Below are 25,681 nucleotides of genomic sequence, written 5' to 3' on the forward strand. Positions count from 1 at the left end.
GTTGTACGCAGGATGGAGGAGTCAGTGTTCCACATTGCTGTAGAACACGTAAGATTGCAGCCTCAGCCGCCCGATACAGAGGGGAGCCGACTAGTCAGGAGACCTCCTCGTGGGACTGCTCCTGGGCCTGGCCAAAGTGGCCATTAATAGGTCCAGGCAGCAGGCAGTGAGGGAATCATCCAGCCTGACTGTCTGCCTCTCTTCCACAGCTATGTCTGTGCCTGGGTGTCCCTGATACACTTGAGGCCTTCTGCAATCAGTAGGCACAAGAGGCACTGAAGTGCATCATCACTACTAGGAATGATATTTTAGTTTGATTCTGTTAAGTTTCCTTTATAGTTTGTTTTTTGTTACCGCATGGCACCGGTGCCCCTTCATTAGAGATATCAGGTCCCTTTCCTTAATTTGGTTGGTTGTTTAAAAGAGGTATATATAGGAGCAGATTGAAACTGTAGTAGTTAGGTTCGGAGCGGTATGCTTGTAATGTGCATCTCTGTAAATAAATGCTTAAAAAAGTGTGTAAAGATTGGCTCCAGGTCTGTCCTTCACTGCCTGGCTTTCTAGAATAGAACAACCACCTTCTTAAGGGTAACAAGGATGGGCAATAAATGGCAGCCTTGTCACACGAATTAGAGAAGTGCTACCAAAGTCGCCAGGCACTTTTATATTGTTTTAAAGCTTTGTGGGGCAGTCCTACTATAGAATTAAACATGTCTGTCCCAGTAAAGGAGCAGTTTTTACAGCAAGCATGGGCTAAGACTATAAATGAGAATGTACAAGTGTGACTATCAGCACGGGGATTGAAGGGGGAGGAGCATGGAGGCGTGGCGTTACCGAGACTAGGGATTAGTTCCACTGTGAATAGCTGGCTTAATCACGTAACACCAAGTACTGAACCCAGCGGCTGTAGATAAGGTGGAAGTTGAGTAAATACTAGGGTGGGGGCTCCAGCTCCCACCTTCCAATCTCCCCCAATGACACTCAGTGCCAGTCTCAGCTCACCAGCGCCCCCCGTAAATCGTCTCTAACTCCGTCAGCAAGACCAATGGTGGAAGTGCAACTTAATTTGTTCTTCTGTTCGGACAAACTACCTCCTTTGCCCCTACCAGCACCGCAGGTCACTGTGGGTCATTTGTACACAGCCATTCGGGGATTCTGGTAAAGGTACATGTAGGCATCGCACAGCTGTCGCTTGGCCACTCCTTCCAAGTCGCGCGGATGCTGTTTGGCCAGCTTGACCGCCGAAGATTTAACATATTTCGCCACTTCAGGGCATGCCGTCACCGTGGGGATATTGTACCCGCTCTCGCCACCTGTGGGTTCAGATCGCCAGGACAAGCAAAAAAAATTCATAAGTAAAAAGACTTGAGGATGAATTTTACTCTTGCAATGGAAGTCTCAGTGGTGGGCCAGGGAGAAGACCCTGCCTCGGCCCTCCATCAGGCCCCTGTTGCAATTCCACAGCGGGCAGGCAAGTAATTGCCCGCCACTGGGGACACCGTCCCTTTAAGGGACGAGTTCCCACCTCCAAGAGCTGCCGGCCAATTGGAGGGCTGGCAGCACCACTGGAGCGGTGGCCACTGCCGGTACTGCAGGAGGTCCTACATAGAAACACAGAATGGTCACAGCACAGAAGGCAGCCATTCGGCCCATCGGGTCCATGCTGGCTCTCTGAAGGAGCAATTAAGCTAGTACCATTCCCCCACCTTCTCCCCGTAGCCCTGAACATCCTTTTCAGTTAACAATCCAATTCCCTCTTAAATGCCATGATTGAATCTGCCTCCACCACACTCTCGGGCAGTGCATTCCAGATCCTAACCACTCACTGTGTGAACAAGGTTTTCCTCGGGTCGCCATTACTTCTTTTGCCAATTATCTTAAATCTGCGCCCTCTTTTTCTTGATCCTTCCACCAATGGGAACAGTTTCTCTCTATCTACTCTGTCCCGACCCCTCATGATTTTGAACATCTCTATCAAATCTCCTCTTAATCTTCTCTTCTCCAAGGTGAACAGCCCCAGCTTCTCCAATCTATCCACGTAACTGAAGTTTGTCATCCCTGGAGCTATTCTCGTGAATCTTTGCCCTCACAACCTTCCTAAAGTGCGGTGCCCAGAACTGGACACAGTACTCCAGCTGAGGCCAAACTTATGTTTTATGCAAGTTTAACATAACTTCCTTTCTCCTGTACTCTATGCTCCTATTAATAAAGCCCAGGATACTGTATGCTTTAGTAACCACACTCTCAACCTGTCCTGCCACCTTCAATGATTTATGCACATATACACCCAGGTCCCTCTGCTCCTGCACTCCCTTTAGAATTGTACCCTTTAATTTATATTGTCTCTTCATGTTCTTCCTACCCAAATGAATCACACTTCTCTGCATTAAATTCCATCTGCCACAACTGGAGTAGTGCATATAGCTTTGGCCTTTGTTCCTAAGGGAGGACATACTTGCTCTAGGGGGGAGTGCAACAAAGGTTCATTAGACTGGTTCCTGGGATGAGGGGCCAAATGGCCTCATCCAGCTCCTATTTCTTATGTTGAGAGTTTTACAGCCCTGAAATACTACTTTGATGAGTATTGTTGTAATGTAGGGAAACACGGCCAATTTGTGCACAGCAAGATCCCACAAACAAGAAGATAATGACCAGATCATCTGTTTTTCAAGATGTTGGTTGAAGGATAAATAATAGCCAGGCACAGAATATAAAGTCTACGGACTTTAGGTTATTACAAGGCCTGCCTTCCCCATCATGGCTGAAGGTTCTCACCCAGTGAGCACCATTAGAACACAGGAACTGGAGGAGGCCATTCAGCCCCTCAGGCCTGCTACAGCAATTAATTAGATCATGGCTGATCTGTATCCTAACTCTATTTAGCCACCTTTGATCCATATGCCTTAATAACTTCACCTAACAAAATTCTACCAATCTTAGTCTTGAAGGCTCCAACTGACTTCCAGAATCCACAGCCTTCCGGTAGAGTTCCAGATTCCCATTTCCCTTTGTGTGCTTCCTGATCATAGAATCATCGAACAGTTAAAGCCCAGTCATTCGGCCCATCGTGTCTGCGCCAGCTATCTGCAAGAGCAACTCCTAAATACCCTAGCTCAAATTCTAAGTTAATGTCACTGTGTTTATTGATTCCCTAACAGAGGTAATAGTTTCTCTGTATCTACCCTATCAAATCCTTTCCACTTTTTAAAAACACCTCGATCAGATCATTCGATTTCCTAGCAGTTTTGACTCACTTCAGAAGGCCACTGAGAGTCAGGCATGTTGATGTGAGACTGGAGTCACACATAGGCCCAGACCAGGTAAGGACAGCAGGTTTCCTTCCCGAAAGAGACATTAGTGAATCAGTTGTTTTTTTTTTTTCCAATCTTACAGTTTCACAGTCACTTTTACTGATTCCCAGCTTTTTATTTCCAGAGTTTCTTTAAAATTGAATTGAAATTCTCAAACTGTCCACAGCGGGATTTGAACTCACCTTCTTGAGATTATTGATCAGGCCTCTGGAATATTCATCTACTTCACCATTGAGACAGCAGTATGGTCACTGCTACTGGACGCAGCATCCTGGGCGAAGCTAATGCGGGAGGGGAGGGGAGGGGAGGGGAGGGGAGGGGGGAGCGAGGAGGGCGGGGGGAGGGTAAACGGAAGCTGCCATTCCTACTCCTGATAGTGGTGCAGTGACCCCTGCTGGAGATGCACAGTATAGCAACATAGGAACAGAAAGAGGCCGTTCAGCCCCACAAGCCTGTTCGGCCATTCAACAAGGTCATGGCTGATCTGTAACTTATCTCCTTCCACCCGCCTTGACCCCATATCCTTTTATACCCTTGCCTAACAAAAATAGATCGATCTCAGATTTAAATTTAATAATTGAGCTAACATCTAGTGCTTTCTGTGCGAGAGTGTTCCATATGTTTACTGTTATCCGTTGTGTGAAGTGTTTCCTAATGTTTCTCCTGAATGTCCTGGCTCTGATTTTAAGGTTATGTCCCGTTGTCCAAGACTTCCCACCAGCAGAAAGGTTTCCCTCTATCTACCTTATTGATTCCTTTCAAAATCCGCAATCAAATCACCCCTTAACCTTCAATATTCCAGGGAATACAAGCCGAGTTTATTTAATCTTCAGGCTTGGGCTGATAAGTGGCAAGTAACATTCGCACCACACAAGTGCCAGGCAATGACCATCTCAAATAAGAAAGAATTTAACCATCTCCCCCGTGACATTCAATGACATTACCATCATTGAATCCCCCATTATCAACATCCTGGGGGTTACCATTGACCAGAAACTGAACTGGAGTAGCCATATAAATATCGTGGATACAAGAGCAGGTCAGGGGCTGGGAATTCTGTGGCAAGTAACTCATCTCCTGACTCCCCAAAGTCTGTCCACCATTTACAAGGCACATATCAAGAGCATGATGGAATACTCTCCACTTGCCTGGATGGGTGCAGCTCCAACAACACTCAAGAAGCTCGACACCATCCAGGACAAAACAGCCCGCTTGATTGGCACCCCATCCACAAATACTCACTCCCTCCACCACCGACGCACAGTGGCAGCAGTGTGTACCATCTACAAGATGCACTATAGCAACTCACCGAGGCTCCTTAGACAGCACCTTCCAAACCCGCGACCTCTACCACCTCGAAGGACAAGAGCAGCAGATGCATGGGAACACCATCACCTGCAAGTTCCCATCCAAGTCACACACCATCCTGACTTGAACTATATCACCGTTCCTTCACTGTCGCTAGGTCAAAATCCTGGAACTCCCTTCTTAACAGCACTGTGGGTGTACCTACCCCATACAGACTGCAGCAGTTCAAGAAGGCAGCTAACCAACACCTTCTCGAGGGCAAATAGGGATGGGCAATAAATGCTGGCACAGCCAGTGATGCTCACATCCCATGAAAGAATAAAAAAAATCTCTCCTCATAATTTAACACTTGGAGCCCTGGTAACGTCCTGTGCTGCACTCTTTCCACGGTCAATAGATCCTTTCTACTTTGCAGTGCTCAGAACTGCACAGAGCACAGGGAGATGGTGGGGTAGTGGAAATGTCAGAGCTAGTAATCCAGAGCCCTGGGATAATGCCCTGGAGACATGGGTTCAAGTCCCACCATGGCAGCTGGTGGAATTTAAATTCAATTAATTCACAAAAATCTGGAATTGAAAGTTACTCACAGTAATGGTGCCAATGACACTGATTGTCGTACAAACCCATCTGGTTCACTAATGTCCTTTAGGGAAGGAAATCTGTTGTCCTTACCTACATGTGACTCCAGACCCACAGCAATGGGTCCAGACCCACAAACCCTTAAATACCCTCTGAAGTGGCCCAGCAAACCACTCAGTTGTCAAGAGCAATTAGGGATGGGCAACAAATGCTGGCCTTGCCAGCGACGCCCACATCCCATGAAAGAATAAAAAAAAGACTCAATTCAAGAGGCAAATTATACCTTCTACTTGACCCACAACCCACAGTTAACTAAAACAGTTAAAGATAGTATCAAACTTAAAGAAAAAGCATATAATTACGCAAAGATGGGAGGCAGGTCAGAAAATAGGACAGAATATAAAAAACAGCAAAGCGTTACTAAAAATTTAATGAGAGAAAAATTAGAGTACGAGAGAAAGCTAGCTAGAAATATAAAAACAGATCGTAAGAGTTTCTGTAGATATTTTAAAAAGAAAAGAGTTAACAAAATGAGCATTGGTCCTACAGAAAGTGAGTCTGGGGAATTAATAATGGATAATAAGGAGATGGCAGATGAATTAAACAGGTATTTTGCATCGGTCTTCACTATTGAGGATACAAATAACATCCCAGAAGTAGCTGTAAAATGAGAAAATGGAAGGGAGGGAACAACTCAAGAAAATTACAATCACCAGGGAAGTGGTACTGAACAAATTGTTGGAGCTGCAGACTGACAAGTCCCTGGGTCCTGGTGGACTTCATCCTAGGGTCTTTAAAAAAGTGGCTAGTGAGATAGTTGATGCGTTCGTTTTAATATTCCAAAATTCCCTAGATTCGGGGATGGTTCCATTAGATTGGAAAATAGCAAATGTAACTCCTTTATTCAAAAAGGGACGGAGACAGAAAGCAGGAAACTACAGGCCAGTTAGCTTAACATCTGTTTTAGGGAAAATGTTAGAAGCTATTATTAAAGACGTTATAGCAGGGCATTTAGAAAAAAATCAAGGTAATTAGGCAGAGTCAACATGGTTTTGTGAAAAGAAAATCATGTTTAACCAATTTATTGGAGTTCTTTGAGGGAGTTACATGTGCTGTGGATAAAGGGGAACCGGTGGATGTACTGTACTTAGATTTCCAGAAGGCATTTGATAAGGTGCCACATCAAAGGATATTGCGGAAAATAAAAGTTCATGGTGTAGGGGGTAACATATTGGCATGGATAGAAGATTGGCTAGCTAACAGGAAACAGAGAGTAGGCATAAATGGATCATTTTCTGGTTTGCAAGATGTAACGAGTGATGTGCCACAGGGATCAGTGCTGGGGCCTCAACTTTTTACAATTTATATAAATGACTTAGATGAAGGGGCCAAAGGTATAGCTACTGAATTTGCTGATGACACAAAGATAGGTAGGAAAGTAAGTTGTGATGAGGACAGAAGGATATAGATAGGTTAAGTGAGGGCAAAGATCTGGCAAATGGAGTATAATGTGGGGAAATATGAAATTGTCCACTTTGGCAGGAAGAATAAAAAAGAAGCATATTATCTAAATGGTGAGTGATTGCAGAGCTCTGAGATGCAGCAGGATCTGGGTGTCCTAGTGCATGAATCGCAAAAGGTTAGTATGCAGGTACAGCACGTAATTAGGAAAGCTAACAGAATGTTATCATTTATTGCGAAGGGAATTGAATACAAAAGTAGGGAGGTTATACTTCAGCTATACAGAGCATTGGTGAGACCACTTCTGGAGTACTGTGTACAGTATTGGTCTCCTTATTTAATGAAGGATGTAAATGCGTTAGAAGCAGTTCAGAGAAGGTTTACTAGACTGATACCTGGAATGGGCAGTTTGTCTTATGAGGAAAGATTGGATAGACTAGGCTTATATCTGCTGGAATTTAGAAGAGTAAGAGGCGACTTGATTTAAACATATAAGATCCTGAGGGGTCTTGACAGGATGCATGTGGAAAGGATGTTTCCCCTTGTAGGAGAATGTTGAACTAGGGGTCACTGTTTAAAAATAAAAGGTCTCCCATTTAAGACAGAGATGAGGAGAAATTTTTTCTCTCAGAGGGTTGTGAGTCTTTGGAATTCTCTTCCTCAAAAGGCGGTGGAAGCAGAGTCTTTGAATATTTTTAAGGCAGAGATAGATAGATTCTTGATAAGCAAGGGGGTGAAAGGTTATCGGGGGTAGGCGGGAATGTGGAGTTGAGGTTACAATCAGATCAGCCATGATCTTATTGAAAGGCGGAGCAGGCTCGAGGGGCCGAGTGGCCTACTCCTGCTCCTAATTTTTAATGTTCATGCATTTGCATGCGTGTCAATCAGTTGCCGGGGTGGCGGGGGTGTGGGGGTTCCGGGCTGGTGGGAGGGGAGGTCCTGTCCAATCTTGCCCTCGTGGTCCAGCACAGGTTCACTCCCAGTGGACAGAGCAGGGATCATACCTGCTGCCACTGTACTCTTTTACAACACATTTTCACACAACATTCCTCAACTCACTTGCTGAAAACAGTACGTTCTAAAAAAAAAATTGATCACAGGCAGTATTTATTGCCCATCCAGAATTGCAGTGAACTGACTGCCTTAAAGATCAATCACATAGTGTGAAAGGAAAAATAACATCTTGAATTTCTTTAACACATTTCTTCAGTTCAGGATGTCCCAAAGCTCTTTAAAGCCCATGAATTACTTTTTGAAGTGTAGTCACTGTTGTAATGTAGGAAACATGGCAGCCAATTTGAGCACAGCAAGATCCCAGAAGCATCAATGTCATCATGACCAGATAATCTGTTATTGTGATGTGGATGGAGGGATAAACTCCCCTGCTCTTCTTTGAAATAGTACCATGGGATCATTTAAATCAACCTGAGAGGGCAAACAGGGCCTCGGTTTAAAATCTTGTCTGAAAGACGGCGCCTCCTTTGGGCGGCGCAGTGGTTAGCACCGCAGCCTCACAGCTCCAGCGACCCGAGTTCGGTTCTGGGTACTGCCTGTGCAGAGTTTGCAAGTTCTCCCTGTGTCTGCGTGGGTTTTCGCCGGGTGCTCCGGTTTCCTCCCACAGCCAAAGACTTGCAGGTTAATAGGTAACTTGGCCATTGTAAATTGCCCCTAGCATAGGTAGGTGGTAGGAGAATGGTGGGGATGTAGTAGGGAATATGGGATTAATGTAGGATTAGTATAAATGGGTGGTTGTTGGTCAGCACAGACTCGGTGGGCCGAAGGGCCTGTTTCAGTGCTGTATCGCTCTATGACTCCGACAGTGCAGCACTCCCTCAGTACCACAGTGGAGTGTCAGCCTAGATTTTGTGTTCAAGTCTCTGAAGTGGGACTCAAACCCACAACTTTCTGACTCAGAGGCCAGAGGGAACAATGGATTATGTTATGGTGCATGGCTTGGGGAGAGGTTCGGAGGTGAGGTGAGGTGGGGTGGGTTGGGGAGAGGGGGGTGCAGGGAAGAGGGGAGGCACTGTTAGCTATCAGCAGACCATTATACATTAAACACATTAGCAACATCTAGCGACACTGTGTGTATTGCACCAGACTTTACCACTGTTATGTCGACAGGTTGCTTCAGTTTAAGACTATTTCTAAAACATCAAACAGAATAGGGGACTTTTCCTTTGACAATCAGGCATAGCAAAACCATCTTAACCACCGCACCCCCACCCCCTTCGTCTGTGCTGCACTGACAGATTCATCCGTGTGTACAAATCTCTCCCTGTCCTCACCCCTCCCTATCTCTAACTTCCTCCAGTCCTACAACCCTCACATTTCTAGGGTAGGCGGTGGCGTAGTGGTATTATCACTGGACTAGTAACCCAGAGACCCAGGGTATTTCTCTGGGGACATGGGTTCGAATCCCACCACAGCAGAAGGTGGAATTTGAATTTAATTTAAAATCTGGAATTAAAAGCTAGTCTAATGATGGCCATGAAACCATTGTCGATTGTTGTAAAAACCCATCTGGTTCACTAATGTCCTTTAGGGAAGGAAATCTGCTGTCCTTACCTGGTCTGGCCTACATGTGACTCCAGACCCACAGCAATGTGGTTAACTCTTACATGCCCTCTGAAATTGCCGAGCAAGCCACTCAGTTGTACCTAACCGCTACGAAGTTAATAAAAAGAAATGAAACCAGACGGACCACCCGGCATCGACCTAGGCACCGGAAACGACAACGGCAAACCCAGCCCTGTCGACCCTGCAAAGTCCTCCTTACTAACAACTGACAGCTTGTGCCAAAGTTGGGAGAGCTGTCCCACAGACTAGTCAAGCAACAGCCTGACATAGTCATACTCACGGAATCATACCTTACAGACAATGTCCCAGACACTGCCATCACCATCCCCTGGTATGTCCTGTCCCACCGGCAGTACAGACTCACCAGAGGTGGTGGCACAGTGGTACACAGTAGGGAGGGAGATACCCTGGGAGTCCTTAACATCGACTCGGGACCCCATGAAGTCTCATGGCATCAGGTCAAACATGGGCAAGGTAACCTCCTACTGATTACCTTCTACTGCCCTCCCTCAGCTGATGACTCAGTACTCCACCATGTTGAACATCACTTGGAGGAAGCACTGAGGGTGGCAAGGGTACAAAATGTACTCTGGGTGGGGGATTTCAATGTCCATCACCAAGAGTGGCTCGGTAGCACCACTACTGACCGAGCTGGCTGAGTCCTAAAGGACATAGTTGCTAGACTGGGTCTGCAGCAGGTGGTGGGGGAACCAACACGAGGGAAAAACATACTTGACCTCGTCCTCACCAATCTGCCTGCTGCAGATGCTTCTGTCCATGACTGTATTGGTAGGAGTGACCACCGCACAATCCTTGTGGAGACGAAGTCCCGCCTTCACATTGAGGATACCGTCCGTTGTGTTGTGTGGCACTATCACTGTGCTAAATGGGATAGATTTCAAACAAATCTCGCAATGCAAAACTGGGCCTCCATGAGGCACTGTGGGCCATCAGCAGCAGCAGAATTGTGCTCAACCACAATCTGTAACCTCATGGCCCGGCATATCCCCCACTCTACCATTACCATCAAGCCAGGAGACCAACCCTGGTTCAATGAAGAGTGCAGGAGGGCATACCAGGAGCAGCACCAGGCATACCTCAAAATGAGGTGTCAACCTGGTGAAGCTACAACACAGGACTATCTGCATGCCAAACTGCGTAAGCAGCATGTGACAGACAGATCCCATAACCAACGGATCAGATCGAAGCTCTGCAGTCCTGCCACATCCAGCCGTGAATGGTGGTGGATAATTAAACAACTAACTGGAGGAGGTGGCTCCGCAAATATCCCCATCCTCAATGATGGGGGAGCCCAGCACATCAGTGCGAAAGATAAGGCTGAAGCATTTGCAACAATATTCAGCCAGAAGTGCCGAGTTGATGATCCATCTCGGCCTCCTCCTAAAGTCCCCAGCATCACAGATGCCAGACTTCAGCCAATTCGATTCACTCCACGTGATATCAAGAAACGACTGAAGGCACTGGATACTGCAAAAGCGATGGGCCCTGACAATATTCCGGCAATAGTACTGAAGACCTGTGCTCCAGAACTTGCCGCGCCCCTAGCCAAGCTGTTCCAGTACAGCTACAACACTGGCATCTACCCTGCAATGTGGAAAATTGCCCAGGTATGTCCTGTACACAATAAGCAGGTCAAATCCAACCCAACCAACTACCGCCCCATCAGCCTCCTCTCAATGATCAGTAAAGTGATGGAAGGTGTCATCAACAGTGCCATCAAGTGGCACTTGCTTAGCAATAACCTGCTCAGTGATGCTCAGTTTGGGTTCCGCCAGGGCCACCATGCTCCTGACCTCATTACAGCCTTGGTTCAAACATGGACAAAAGGGCTGAACTCAAGAGGTGAGGTGAGAGTGACTGCCCTTGACATCAAGGCAGCATTTGACTGAGTATGGCATCAAGGAGCCCTAGCAAAACTGAGGTCAATGGGAATCAGTGGGAAAACCCTTCGCTGGCTGGAGTCATACCTAGCACAAAGGAAGATGGTTGTGGTTGTTGGAGGTCAATCATCTGAGCTCCAGGACATCACTGCAGGAGTTCCTCAGGGTAGTGTCCTAGGCCCAACCATCTTCAGCTGCTTCATCAATGACCTTCCTTCAATCATAAGGTCAGAAGTGGGGATGTTCGCTGATGATTGCACAATGTTCAGCACCATTCGTGACTCCTCAGATACTGAAGCAGACTGTGTAGAAATGCAGCAAGACCTGGACAATATCCAGGCTTGGGCTGATAAGTGGCAAGTAACATTCGCGCCACACAAGTGCCAGGCAATGACCATCTCCAACAAGAGAGAATCTAACAATCTCCCCTTGACATTCAACAGCATTACCATCGCTGAATCCCCCACTATCAACATCCTAGGGGTTACCATTGACCAGAAACTGAACTGGAGTAGCCATATAAATACCGTGGCTACAAGAGCAGGTCAGAGGCTAGGAATCCTGAGGCGAGTAACTCACCTCCTGACTCCCCAAAGCCTGTCCACCATCTACAAGGCACAAGTTTAGTTTAGTTTATAGTTTAGTTTAGTTTAGAGATACAGCACTGAAACAGGCCCTTCAGCCCACCGAGTCTGTGCCAACCATCAACCACCCATTTATACTAATCCTACACTAATCCCATATTCCTACCACATCCCCACCTGTCCCTATATTTCCCTACCACCTACCTATACTAGGGGCAATTTATAATGGCCAATTTACCTCCCAACCTGCAAGTCTTTTGGCTTGTGGGAGGAAACCGGAGCACCCGAAGAAAACCCATGCAGACAAAGGGAGAACTTGCAAACTCCACACAGGCAGTACCCAGAATTGAACCCGGGTCGCTGGAGCTGTGAGGCTGCGGTGCTAACCACTGCACCACTGTGCTGCCCTGAAGTCAGGAGTGTGATGGAATATTCTCCATTTGCCTGGATGGGTGCAGCTCCAACAACACTCAAGAAGCTCGACACCATCCAGGACAAAGCAGCCCGCTTGATTGGCACACCATCTACAAACATTCACTGCCTCCACCACTGACGCACAGTGGCAGCAGTGTGTACCATCTACAAGATGCACTGCAGCAATGCACCAAGGCTCCTTCGACAGCACCTTCCAAACCCGCGACCTCTACCAACTAGAAGGACAAGGGCAGCAAATACATGGGAACACCATCACCTGCAAGTTCCCCTCCAAGTCACACACCATCCTGACTTGGAACTATATCACCATTCCTTCACTGTCGCTGGGTCAAAATCCTGGAACTCCCTTCCTAACAGCACTGTCGCCCACATCCCATGAATGAATAAAAATAACATTTCTGTAACGTCTTCCAATTTTGGCCTTTTCAGCATCCCCGATATTAATCGCTCCACCACTGGTGACCGTGCCTTAAGCTGCCTACGTTCTAAGTTCTGGGATTCCCTCCCTAAACCTCTCCACCTTTCTACCGCTTGTCAGCTGTGGGCTCAGTTTGTTTCACTCTTGCGTCTCAATCAGAAAGTTGTGGGTTCATAGTCCCACTGCAGAGACTTGAGCACAAAGATCACAGTTAAAACTTCAGTGCAGTACTGAGGGAGTGCTGTACTGTTGGAGGTGCCGTCTTTCCGATGAGACATTAAATCGAGGCCCTCGTCTTGCCCCTTCAGGCTGGCGTAAAAGATCCCATGGCACTATTTGAAGAGCAAGGGAGGGGCCCATATTTATCCTTCAATCAACACCACATAAAAACAATTATCTGGTCACTGTCACATTGCTGTTTGTGGGAGCTTGCTGTGCGTAAACTGGCTGCTGCATTCCCGACATTACCACAATGTCCACACTTCAGAATTACTTCATTGGGTGTAAACTGCTTTGGGACGTCTGATGGTCATGAAAGGCGCTATATAAATGCAAGTCTTTTTTCCTCTTCCCCCTTCAAAGACATTCCTTAATATATACATTTGTCCAAGCTTTAGTCACGCTCCCAATATCTCTTTATGTGGCTCGATGTTCGATATTTTTTCTGATGACACTCTTGTAAAGTGCTTTTGGAGACATAGAACTTAAGGAATATGAGCAGGAGGAGGCCATTCAGCCCCTCGAAGCTGCTTCACCATTCAATAAGATCAGGGCTAATCTATCTCAACTCCACCTTCCATCACTATCCCCATATCCTTTCATTCCCAAAAATCTATTGATGAACAACTGAGCATCCACACCTCTCTGGAATAGAGGATTCCAAAGTTTCACAACTCTGAGTGAAGAAATTGCTCCTCATCTCAGCCCTAAATGTCCAACCCTTTATTCTGAGACTGCGACCCTGTGTTTTAGATTCCCCAGCCAGGGGGAATATCCTCTCAGCATCTGCCCTGTAAAGCCCCTTAAGACTTTTATATATTTTAACGAGATCATCTCACAGGCTTCTAAACTCCAGACAATGTAGGCCGAGTCTACTCAATCTCCTCATAGGACAATGTCCTCATCACAGGAATCAGTCTAGTGATGTTGCACATCCTCTAGGACAATATGGCCTCCCTTAAGTAAGGAGACCAAAACAGCACACAGTACTCCAGGTGTGGCCTCATTAATGCCCTGTACAATTGTAATAAAACTTTTTGACTCATTGCCCTGCTCTCACCGTGTCTGTCAGACATGCTGTCAAAGAACATCCATTGATGGTCTTCAGGTCCATATTTGATGAACGACACGTAATGGCTGGTCTCGATGCAGAGCATAGCGAAGAGCTGCATCTTCTCCCGTGGCACCATAGCATTCCCACTGCGCGTAAACTCGTCCGGGCATCGGAGCTTCATGGACTTGTGGCTTCTTCTGGCGGAGTGAGAATGCACCTGGAGGGGAGGGGGTGGGGAAATCCCAGAAAACAGGAGGGAATGTTAAATGGAGGGATGCTATCATCCTGCGCAAGGAGAGTGACTCGTAGAAATTTAAATGCTGGTCAGACGCAACCAAACAATCGCCGCATCAAGAAATCGTTGCCAAGGCAGAGAGGGTGCTTCCTGGAGTCTGTCAGTGCCAGGGTCACCAGTGCAGGGTGGGCTTTACAGATCCACAGGCTCACCATCACCTTCTCAAGGCAAATTAGGGATGGGCAATAAATGCTGGCCTAGACAGAGACACTCACATCCTATGAATGAATTTAAAAAAAAAAGACTGACCAATCTTGCAATACCCGCACAGTCTGATCCCAGGAGCACCGTACATTAGTGCGTCAGGTTGATGCCAGGTCACATACCTGATGCCAGCACACAGTGCAGTATTGCTTGAGTCCTGCTTTCGAAAACAGCTTGTCCTTGAAGCACTCTTCACACTCCTGAGTGGCCAACTCTGCACACAGGCAGCATTCTCTCGGACCTGCAGAGAGTAGAAAACATTGAGACTGGTCCCGGCCAGTCTGCTCGAGAAAGGCAGGTTGACACACCCTGCTCCAGAATGCTGGAATGCCAGGTTTGCCAGCATTTTAATAGCTCCGAGGGGAGGGGGGGGGGGGGGGTGCGGGAGATTGGTTCCTGGGAAAGGGAAGATGCAGGACTGACAGCTGAGATCAGGGCCCTCTTGGTGCTTTTCTGATCTAACTAGTGTCTGCAGGAGAAGCTAGAATCGGATGTTCAACAAACAAACAAGAACAACAATAAAGGGGGAGGCAGTGGTATTCTCACTAGACTAGTAATCCAAAGGCCCAGGCTAAATCCCTGGGGACATGAGTTCGAATCCCACCAAGGCACATGGTGCAAGTTGAATTCAATTAATAAAAATATAAATTAAAAAATATATATATATTTAGGACAATTCTGGCCTCTTGTATATCCCCGATTTTAATTGCTCCACCATTGGCGGTCATGCCTTCAGTTGCCTAGGCCCCAAGCACTGGAATACCCTCCCTACACCTCTGTGCCTCGCTTTTCCTCTTTAAGACACTCCTCAAAACCTACCTCTTTGACCAAGCTTTTGGCTATCTGCCCTAATACTGCCTTAGATGGCTCGGTGTCAAACGTTTCGTTGTAACACTCCTGCAAAGTACCTTGGGACGTTTTATTACATTAAAGGCACTATATGAATGTAAGTTGTTATTGTTGTTGTTTAAGGTGTGTCTTAAAGAAGCAGAAAGGTGGAGAGCCTCAGGGCCCAGGCAGCTGAAGGTGGGGTCTCCAGTAATTCATGGACATGTCAATGTTTCGGACACAATTGGCGGGGAGGCTTCCCTGGAGTTTTTACTGTTTCACATCAATTGAAAAACGAGTTTGTGGAAAACCGGGACAAATAGTGGGTTTTACAAATGTAGATTCCAAGATGCTCACCCGAAAACTGACACTTACAGAAAAAGGAAAAAAATGCTGACATTGTCTTTACAACCTAGTTTGCATCACAACTTCATAGAACAGCAGAGAGGAGGCCATTTGGTCCATCGTGCCTGTGCTGGCTCTTTGAAAGAGCATCCAATTAGTCCCATTGCATTGTTCATTCTCAATAGTCCTGCAAAATGTCCTCTTCCCAGTGTTTATCCAATTCCCGTTTGAAAGTTACTATTGGATCTGCTTCCACTGTCCTTTCAGGCAGCGCATTCCAGATCACAACTCACTCAGTAATTTTTATTTCTGCTCTGGTCTTTTGCCAATTATCTTTAATTTATCTTCTCTGGTTACCGACCCCTCCTGCCAGTGGAAACAGTTGCTCCTTATTTAATAGGCCCATGATTTTTTAAATCTCAACCATATCTCCTGTGAGTCTTCTCGACTGGAAGGACAACCATCCCAATTGGATCTGAAAGACCAATCGATATGATCTTGCTTTCAGTTGCCCATCCCTGGGTTTTACAGATGTCCCATCCCGTTACATCCTGTTCATTCCAGATTTTGTAAGAAAAGGGGGAGTGAGAACAGATCATTTGGGCCATAAAGCCGCATCGAGCACGAGGGCGGGGTGGGGTGCAAGGGCAGGGAGCGTGAGGAAACACGAAGGAAAGGATTAGGAGGTCGGAGATACAGATTAACTGTGATCTAACAGAATGGAGTAACTGGTCGTCAATGAGCCAACCTCCAATTCAGCCACCATGTTGCTTTCTCCACTGAGAAACGCATCCTCCTTTCCCACTGGCTTCCTGGTGACTCCAATTCAGCTGTGTCGCCCTCCCCCCACCCCACCCCACCGCTGTCTCCCAAGAGCCAGCGGAGGTCGGGCAGGAATGTGATTGTCTACCCGTGCGCAGTGACCACTTTCACCTACTGTCACACAGCAGGTCAGTGATGTCCAGCTCCAAGGACGGAATGATCTTCTCAAACATTTTGTAATTTTTCCCGAAGCGAGGCATCTGGATTATGAAACAAGACGGAACCTGAGGAGTAAAAGAATTCATTTTAAAAGGGTTTGCAGGAACAGACAGACCTGGGAGTTCACACCCACAACTCTTTGAAGGTGGCAGGACAAGTTGAGCAGGTTGGTCTGGAATCCTGGGCTTTATTAACAGAGGCATAGAATACAAAAGCAAGGAGGTTATACGAAACCTTGATAAAATCACTGGTTCCACAGGAACAGGAGGAGGCCATTCAGCCCTTCGAACCTGCTCTCCCATTCAATTAGATGATGTCAGATCTGTATCTTAACTCCATCTACCCACCTTGGTTCTGTAACCAAACAAAAATCTACCAAATATGAGTTTTTAAATCTTCAATTGACCTCCAGCCTCAGCAGCTTATTGGAGGAGAACATTCCAGATTTCCACTCCCCTTTCAGTGAGGAAGTGCTTCCTGACATCATCCTCTGAATGGCCTGGCTCTTATTCTGGTCTCAAAGAACAAAGAACAGTACAGCACAGGAACAGGCCATTCGGCCCTCCAAGCCTGCGCTGATCTTGATGCCTGTCTAAACTAAAACCTTCTGCACTTCCGGGGACCGTATCCCTCTATTCCCATCCTATTCATATATTTGCCAAGATGCCTCTTAAACGTCGCTATCATACCTGCTCCCACCACCTCCCCCGGCAGCAAGTTCCAGGCACTCACCACCCTCTGTGTCAAGAACTTGCCTCGCACATCCCCTCTAAACTTTGCCCCCTCGCACCTTAAACCTATGTCCCCGAGTAACTGACTCTTCCACCCTGGGAAGAAGCTTCTGACTATCCACTCTGTCCATGCCGCTCATAACTTTGTAAATCTCTATCATGTCACCCCTCCACCTCCGTCGTTCCAGTGAAAACAATCCGAGTTTATCCAACCTTTCCTCATAGCTAATACCCTCCAGACCAGGCAACATCCTGGTAAACGTCTTCTGTACCCTCTCCAAAGCCTCCACGTCCTTCTGGTAGTGTGGCGACCAGAATTGCACGCAATATTCTAAGTGTGGCCTAACTAAGGTTCTGTACAGCTGCAGCATGACTTGCCTATTTTTATACTCTATGCCCCGACCGATGAAGGCAAGCATGCCGTATGCCTTCTTGACTACCTTATCCACCTGCGTTGCCACTTTCAGTGACCTGTGGACCTGTACGCCCAGATCTCTCTGCCTGTCAATTCTCCTAAGGGTTCTGCCATTTACTGTACACTTCCCACCTGCATTAGATCTTCCAAAATGCATTACATCACATTTGTCCGGATTAAACTCCATCTGCCATTTCTCCGTCCAAGTCTCCAACCGATCTATATCCTGCTGTATCCTCTGACAATCCTCATCACTATCCGCAACTCCACCAACCTTTGTGTCATCCGCAAACTTACTAATCAGACCAGCTACATTTTCCTCCAAATCATTTATATATACTACAAAGAGCAAAGGTCCCAGCACTGATCCCTGCGGAACACCACTAGTTACATCCCTCCATTCAGAAAAGCACCCTTCCACTGCTACCCTCTGTCTTCTATGACAGAGCCAGTTCTGTATCCATCTTGCCAGCTCCCCTCTGATCCCGTGTGACTTCACCTTTTGTACCAGTCCGCCATGAGGGACCTTGTCAAAGTCTTTACTAAAGTCCATATAGATAACATCCACTGCCCTTCCTTCATCAATCATCTTTGTCACTTCCTCAAAAAACTCAATCAAATTAGTGAGACACGACCTCCCCTTCACAAAACCATGCTGCCTCTCACTAATACGTTTGTTTGTTTCCAAATGGGAGTAAATCCTGTCTCGAAGAATCCTCTCTAATAATTTCCCTACCACTGAGGTAAGGCTCACCGGCCTATAATTTCCTGGATTATCCTTGCTACCCTTCTTAAACAAAGGAACAACATTGGCTATTCTCCAGTCCTCTGGGACCTCACCTGTAGCCAATGAGGATGCAAAGATTTCTGTCAAGGCCCCAGCAATTTCTTCCCTTGCCTCCCTCAGTATTCTGGGGTAGATCCCATCAGGCCCTGGGTACTTATCTACCTTAATGCTTTGCAAGACACCCAACACCACCTCCTTTTTGATAACGAGATGGCTGAGACTATCTACACTCCCTTCCCTAGGCTCATCATTCACCAAGTCCTTCTCCTTGGTGAATACTGATGCAAAGTACTCATTTAGTACCTTGCCCATTTCCTCTGGCTCCACACATAGATTCCCTTCTCTGTCCTTGAGTGGGCCAACCCTTTTCCTCGTTACCCTCTTGCTCTTTATATATGTATAAAAAGCCTTGGGATTATCCTTAATCCTGTTTGCCAATGACTTTTCATGACCCCTTTTAGCCCTCCTGACTCCTTGCTTAAGTTCCTTTCTACTGTCTTTATATTCCTCAAGGGATTCATCTGTTCCTAGCCTTCCAGCCCTTACGAATGCTTCCTTTTTCTTTTTGACTGGGCTCACAATATCCCTCGTTATCCAAGGTTCCCGAAACTTGCCAAACTCCCCCCAGAAGAGGATATAGCTTGTCTCTATTTATCCTAACAAAGATTTTAATCAGCTTAAACACCTCAGTTAGATCACCCCATAATACTCCAGAGTACCAGCCTGGTCTCAGTATCCTGGCCTTATGGTTTAACCCTTTCAGCCCCAGTATTGTTCCCTGGACCTGTCTGGTGCAGGTCGAGAGTCACAATTCACTCACCTCAGCCAGTTTGAGACGATTGCTGTGGAAGGAATGTTCCACTAGCTGCTGCACTGTGGGAACAACAAGATCATCATCCTCATCGATAAATATCTGGTGGCAGTAACACTCCTGTTCCTTCTGCCCTGCTGATCTGTGGAAACAAGCAGACCGACCGGTTACCCCCATAGTATCCAGCACCATGGTGATATGTAGAATGCACAACACTGCAGTGTGCACCATCTACAAGATGCACTGCAGCAACTCACCACAGCTCCTTCGACAGCACCTTCCAAACCCACGACCTCTACCAACTAGAAGGACAAGGGCAGCAAATACATGGGAACACCACCACCTGCAAGTTCCCCTCCAAGTCACACACCATCCTGACTTGGAACTATATCACCGTTCCTTCACTGTCACTGGGTCAAAACCCTGGAACTTCCTTGCTAACAGCACTGTGGGTATACCTACCCCACATGGACTGCAGCAGTTCAAGGCGGCAGCTCACCACCACCTTCTCAAGGGCAATTAGGAATGGGCAATAAATGCTGGCCTGGCCAGCGTTGTTCCTTCTTCCCGGAAGTCCCCATGCACAGGACGTGCACTTAAACAAATCACAATCTGAAAAGATATTCAAGAGAATGTTGCTTGCCCACATACCACAAATGAATTAAAAAGATTTCACCAATTACACTCTCAGGGTCTCTCAGTGCTGCTACAGTATAAATTGAGGGGACTCTCAGTGCTGCTTGTCTGCAATGAGTGTGAAGAAGGGGGTTTGGTAAGTGAGCGAAATTTAATGGTTAATCTCTCAGGACTCGTTTTTGTTTTGTTTACATCTAGCAGTTAATTGAAATTCCTGTTTCAGTTAAGAGGTAAGTTAGGTTTGTTACAGTTATAAACAGGGGTTATACTAACACTCAGAGAGTAGCTGTAGCTAGTTAATTAGGTAGCTAGCTTAAACTGGTTTCTGAGCTGTAGCAGAGCTCTAGCAGAGCTGACACAGAATTGTTTTCAGAGTATAAATTCAGGGGACTCTCAGTGCTGCTTGTCAGCATTAAGTGCTGCTGGAGAACATAGAGTGTTAAGAAGGGAGATTGGTAATTGAGGGAGTTTAGGAAGGTGGGGAACTATAAATTAAGAAGATAAATTTGAGTGCACAGAGTATAAAGTGGGAGTTTGGTGTGTAAGGGAGGGGCTCCTTTCTATCTTCTACCTTTACTCAGCCTCCAATAGCTGCCTCTCTCTTTGGTACATGGGAAGAAGCTGATTGGTGAGTAACTGGTATGTTATTCTACTTCTCATTGTAATAAAAAGTTTTTAAAGTTACATTATGGTAGGTCAGCTCAGCCAAGTGGAGTGTATGTCCTGCGTTATGTGGGAAGTCATGGATGCACCATGTGTCCTAGACATATCTACAGGAAGTGTCACCGGCTGCAGAAGCTTGGGCTCCAGGTTTCAGAACTTGAGCGGCGGCTGGAGTCACTGTTGTGCATCTGTGAGGTGGAGGACTATGTGGATAGCACATTTAGGGAAGTGGTCACACTGCAGGTTAGGAGCATGCAGGCAGAGAGGGAACGGGTGACCACCAGGCAGTCTAAGAGAACCCGGCAGGCAATGCAGGAGTCCCCCGAGTCTATCTTGTTTGCTAATTGGTTTTCCATTTTGGATACTGGTGAAAACGATGGTTCCTCGGGGGAGTGCAGTCAGAGCAAAGTCTGTGGCACCATGGGTGGCTCAGTTGCGCAGGAGGGGAGGAAGAAGAGTGGGAGAGCAATAGTGAGAGGGGATTCGATAGTCAGGGGATCAGACAGGTGTTTCTGCGGCAGTAAACGTGAATCCAGGATGATGTGTTGCCTCCCTCGTGCCAGGGTGAAGGATGTCACGGTGCGGCTGCAGGATATCCTTCTGGAGAGGGTGAACAGCCAGAGGTCGCGGTCCACATTGGTACCAATGACATAGGGATGAAGAGGGATGAGGTCCTGAAAGCAGATTTTAGGGAGTTTGGAAAGAAATTAAAAAGCAGGACCTCCAAAGCAGTAATCTCAGGATTACTCCCAGTGCCACGTGCTAGTGAGTATAGGAATAGGAGAACTGAGCAATTGAACATGTGGCTGGAGAACTGGTGTAGGAGGGAGGGCACCAGATTTCTGAGGCACTGGGACCGGTTCTAGGGCAGGTGGGACCTGTACAAGATAGATGGGCTACACCTTAACAGGACCAAAGGGGTAAATTTTTCACACAAAGAATAGTGGGTATCTGGAATGAGCTGCCTGAGGAGGTGGTGGAGGCAGGAACAGTAGCAACATTTAAGAGGCATCTGGACAGGTACTTGAATGAGCAAGGCATAGAGGGATATGGAATTAATGTAGGGAGATTTGCTAGTGCTGTTGAGGGGGGTGGGGGGAGGGATTAAACTAGCTTGTCAGGGGGATGGGAACCTGAGGGGTAGCTCAAATTGGAAGGAAGTAAAGCTGGTAACAGGTAGCAAGTGACATTAGAAGGCAGGCAAAACAAAGGCGAGCGTCAACTAGGCTTAGAATGCAGAATAATGTCAAGAAGACAAGGTTAAGGGTGCTCTACCAGAATGCACCCAGCATTCACAAGGTAGATGATTTAAAGGCCCAAATAGAGGTAAATGGGTATGATCTAATTGTCATAATGGAAACGTGGCTACAGGTTGACCAAGACTGAGAACTGAATATTCAAGGATATTTGACATTTAGGAAGGACAGGGAAAAAGGAAGAGGTGGTGTTGTGCTGATAATAAGGGAATGGGATCAGTACATTAGTAAGGGAGGATGTGGTTAGCACCGTAGCCTCACAGCTCCAGGGACCCAGGTTCGATTCTGGGTACTGCCTGTGTGGAGTTTGCAAGTTCTCCCTGTGACCGTGTGGGTTTTCGCCGGGTGCTCCGGTTTCCTCCCACCGCCAAAGACTTGCAGGTTGATAGGTAAACTGGCCATTGTAAATTGCCCCTAGTGTAGGTAGGTAGTAGGGAATATGGGATTACTGTACGGTTATTATAAATGGGTGGTTCTTGGTCGGCACAGACTCGGTGGGCCGAAGGGCCTGTTTCAGTGCTGTATCTCTAAATAAATAAAATAAAAAATGTGGAATCTGTTTGGGTGGAGCTAAGAAACAGCAAGGGGCAGCAAACATTGGTCGGAGTTGTTTATCGGCCACCAAACAGTAGCGTTAATGTGGGGCATAGTATTATAGTGAGGCAGAGAGGAGTGGAGCCCGAGGAGCAGGGGGTGGGTGGGGGGGAAGAAAAAAAAAAACTCGAAAAGTGACATCAGAGTGACGTCACATTGAACAGTGAGAGCAGGGAAACAGAGAGCAGCTGGGGTCAGTATTCAGGTAAGTATTTTTTTTTATTCATACGTGGGATGTGGGCGTTGCTGGCTAGGCCAGCATTTATTGCTCATCCCTAATTGCCCTTGAACTGAGTGGCTTGATAGGCCATTTCAGAGGGCATTTAAGAGTCAACCACATTGCTGTGGATCTGGAGTCACATGTAGGCCAGACCAGGTAAGGACAGCAGATTTCCTTCCCTAAAGGCCATTATTGAATCAGATGTGTTTTTATAACAATTGACAATGGTTTCATGGTCACAATTAGACTAGCTTTTAATTCCAGATTTTTTATTAATTGAATTCAAATTTGACCATCTGCCATGGTGGGATTCAAACCCATGTCCCAAGAGCATTAGCCTGAGCCTCTGGATTATTAGTCCAGTGACATTACCACTAAACCACCACCTCCCCAATTTAATTTAATTGAATCAACATAGAGTAAGACCTGATTACTTAATTTATAAGTATATACACTAAAGACTAAAGCGGTTTTTAAAAAACTAAAGACCAGTTGGAAATTTAAATAACAAATTAAAATCTAATTCTATGAAATAGAGATGCAGGGCCAGGCGATGTCTTGTACCTGCCTGATGTGGGAGCTGGTGGACCCCATTGTGGTTCCTGGTGAACACATCTGTAGCAAGTACTGGCTGCTCGAGGAACTCCGGCTCAGAGTTGATGAGCTGGAGTCTGAGCTTCGGACACTGCGACACATCAGGGAGGGGGAGAGTTACCTGGATGCTGTGTTTCAGGAGGCAGTCACACCCCTTAGATTAACTACCTTGAATTCGGCCAGTGGTCAGGGACAGGAGGGTGTGACTATGAATGAGGCAGGTAGAGGAATCCAGCAGGTAGTGCTGCAGGAGCCTCAGCCATTGTCCTTGTCCGATAGGTTTGAGATTCTTGTTCCCTGTGTGGACGAGAGCAGGGAGTGTAGGGAGGATGAGCAAACTGACCACAGCACTGTGGTACAGGGAGCCATTCAAGTGGGGGGAGAAAAGAAAAATGTAGTCGTAATAGGGGATAGTATAGTTAGGGGCACAGACACTGTTCTCTGTGGCCAGGATCGAGAGTCCCGAAGGCTCTGTTGCCTACCTGGTGCCAGGGTTCAGGATATCTCATCTGGGCTGCAGAGGAACTTGGAGTGGGAGGGGAAAGATCCAGTTGTCGTGGTCCACGTAGGTACCAACAATATAGGTAGAACGAGGATAGAGGTTCTGCTGAGGGAATATGAGCAGCTAGGGTCTAAATTAAAAAGCAGAACCAAAAAGGTAATAATCTCCGGATTACTACCTGAGCCACGAGCAAATTGGCAAAGGATCAATAAGATTAAAGAGGTAAATGAGTGGCTCAAAGATTGGTGTGGGAGACAAAAACAAGAAATGCTGGATTCACTCAGCAGGTCTGGCAGCATCTGTGGAAAGAGAAGCAGAGTTAACGTTTCGGGTCAGTGACCCTTCTTCGGAGCAGTTCCGAAGAAGGGTCACTGACCCGAAACGTTAACTCTGCTTCTCTTTCCACAGATGCTGCCAGACCTGCTGAGTGAATCCAGCATTTCTTGTTTTTGTTTCAGATTTCCAGCATCCACAGTATTTTGCTTTTATTTTGGTGTGGGAGAAATGGGTTTGAATTCGTGGGACATTGGCACCAGTGTTGGGGAAAGAGGGAGCTGTTCCGATGGGACGGGCTCCACCTGAATCATGCTGGGACCAGAGTCCTGGCGAATCGCATAACTAGGGCTGTAGATAGGACTTTAAACTAAATAGTGGGGGGGAGGGTTCAGTTGCATGGAAAAACAGGAAGTTAAAGGAGAAGGTAGGAGTGCAGGTTAGTGGTGAGGCTGATTGTTACCAAACTGCAAGAAGTATACTGGTTAAACCAGAAGAGAGAAACAATAAACAGGTGAATAAAGCATCAGTGCTGAGGGACAGGTTAGGGGGTAGAGCCCAAATAACAGTTCTATATACAAATGCACGGAGTGTAAGGAATAAACTAGAGGAGCTGCAGGCGCAAATTCAAATGGAAGATTATGATGTGGTGGCCATTGTGGAGAGGTGGCTGCAGGATGGTCGGGACTGGGAACTAAATATACCTGGTTATAAAGTTTACAGGAGGGACAGGGAAAATGGCAGAGGGGTGGAGTCGCCTTACTGATTAGAAATAATATCACCTCATTGGTGAGGGAGGATATAATGAGGGGAAAGCATCCAGTGGAGACCTTATGGGTGGAATTGAGGAACAAAAAAGGATCTAAAACTGTAATAGGTGTTGTGTATAGACTCCCTGGTAGCAGTTCTGAGGTGTTGGATTGTATAAATGCACAAATTAGGCAAGTGTATAACAAAGGCAGAGTAGTATTAATGGGGGATTTTAACTTACACATAGATTGGGAGAGGCAGACTAGACCTGTCAGAAAGGTAGTGAATTTCTGGAATGTGTCCGGGATAGTTTCCCACAGCAATATGTCCTCGATGTAACAAGGGGACAGGCAATATTAGATTTAGTTATGAGTAATGAGTCAAATTTAATTAGTAGCCTAACTGTGTGTGAACATTTATCAAATAGTGATCACAACATGATCGAATACAAGGTAGCATTTGAAAGTGAAAAGCACGAATCAGCTACTAGAATTTTAGACTTGGGTAAGGCTGACTTTACCGGGATGAGACAGAGACTGTCCATGGTAAACTGGGTAGATCTGTTAATGGGTCAAACGAAGAACAGTGGAGAATATTTAAAGAAACATTTAACGAAATACAGAGCGAGTATATACCCCTGAGAGGAAAAAGCTCCACTTCACAGAAAAAACAGCCATGGACAACAAAAGAGATTAGGGATAGCATAAAATAAAAAGAAAGGGCTTACAAAAATGCAAAACGCAGCACAGATCCGGCCGAATGGAATCGATACAAAGACCAGCAAAGGGTCACAAAACAGTTTATAAGAGCTACTAAAAGAGATTATGAAAGGAAACTTGCAAGGGACATCAAAATCAATAAGAAGAAATGTTATAGTTACATAAAGGGAAAGTGGGTGGTCAAGAGCAATGTAGGCCCATTAAAAGCTGAAAATGGAGATATTGTC

General features: G+C 46.4%; 1 protein-coding gene across 2 annotated transcripts in view; it reads right to left on the reverse strand.

Moving 5' to 3' along the window:
• Window positions 1-1,128: 1,128 nt before the first annotated feature.
• cyldl (cylindromatosis (turban tumor syndrome), like) overlaps window positions 1,129-25,681 on the reverse strand; it is a 60,760-nt gene continuing 36,207 nt past the window's right edge. For both annotated transcript variants that reach the window (XM_068015729.1, XM_068015730.1), the window contains 5 exons: window positions 19,257-19,389; window positions 16,460-16,568; window positions 14,472-14,590; window positions 13,857-14,067; window positions 1,129-1,313 (listed from right to left, as the gene is read on the reverse strand). In XM_068015729.1, the coding sequence (XP_067871830.1) occupies window positions 1,129-1,313; window positions 13,857-14,067; window positions 14,472-14,590; window positions 16,460-16,568; window positions 19,257-19,389 (757 nt within the window). The remainder of the gene's footprint in view (window positions 1,314-13,856; window positions 14,068-14,471; window positions 14,591-16,459; window positions 16,569-19,256; window positions 19,390-25,681) is intronic.

The sequence above is a fragment of the Heterodontus francisci genome, chromosome 2 (genome assembly GCF_036365525.1).
Source record: "Heterodontus francisci isolate sHetFra1 chromosome 2, sHetFra1.hap1, whole genome shotgun sequence".
Classification (NCBI taxonomy): Eukaryota; Metazoa; Chordata; class Chondrichthyes; order Heterodontiformes; family Heterodontidae; genus Heterodontus; species Heterodontus francisci.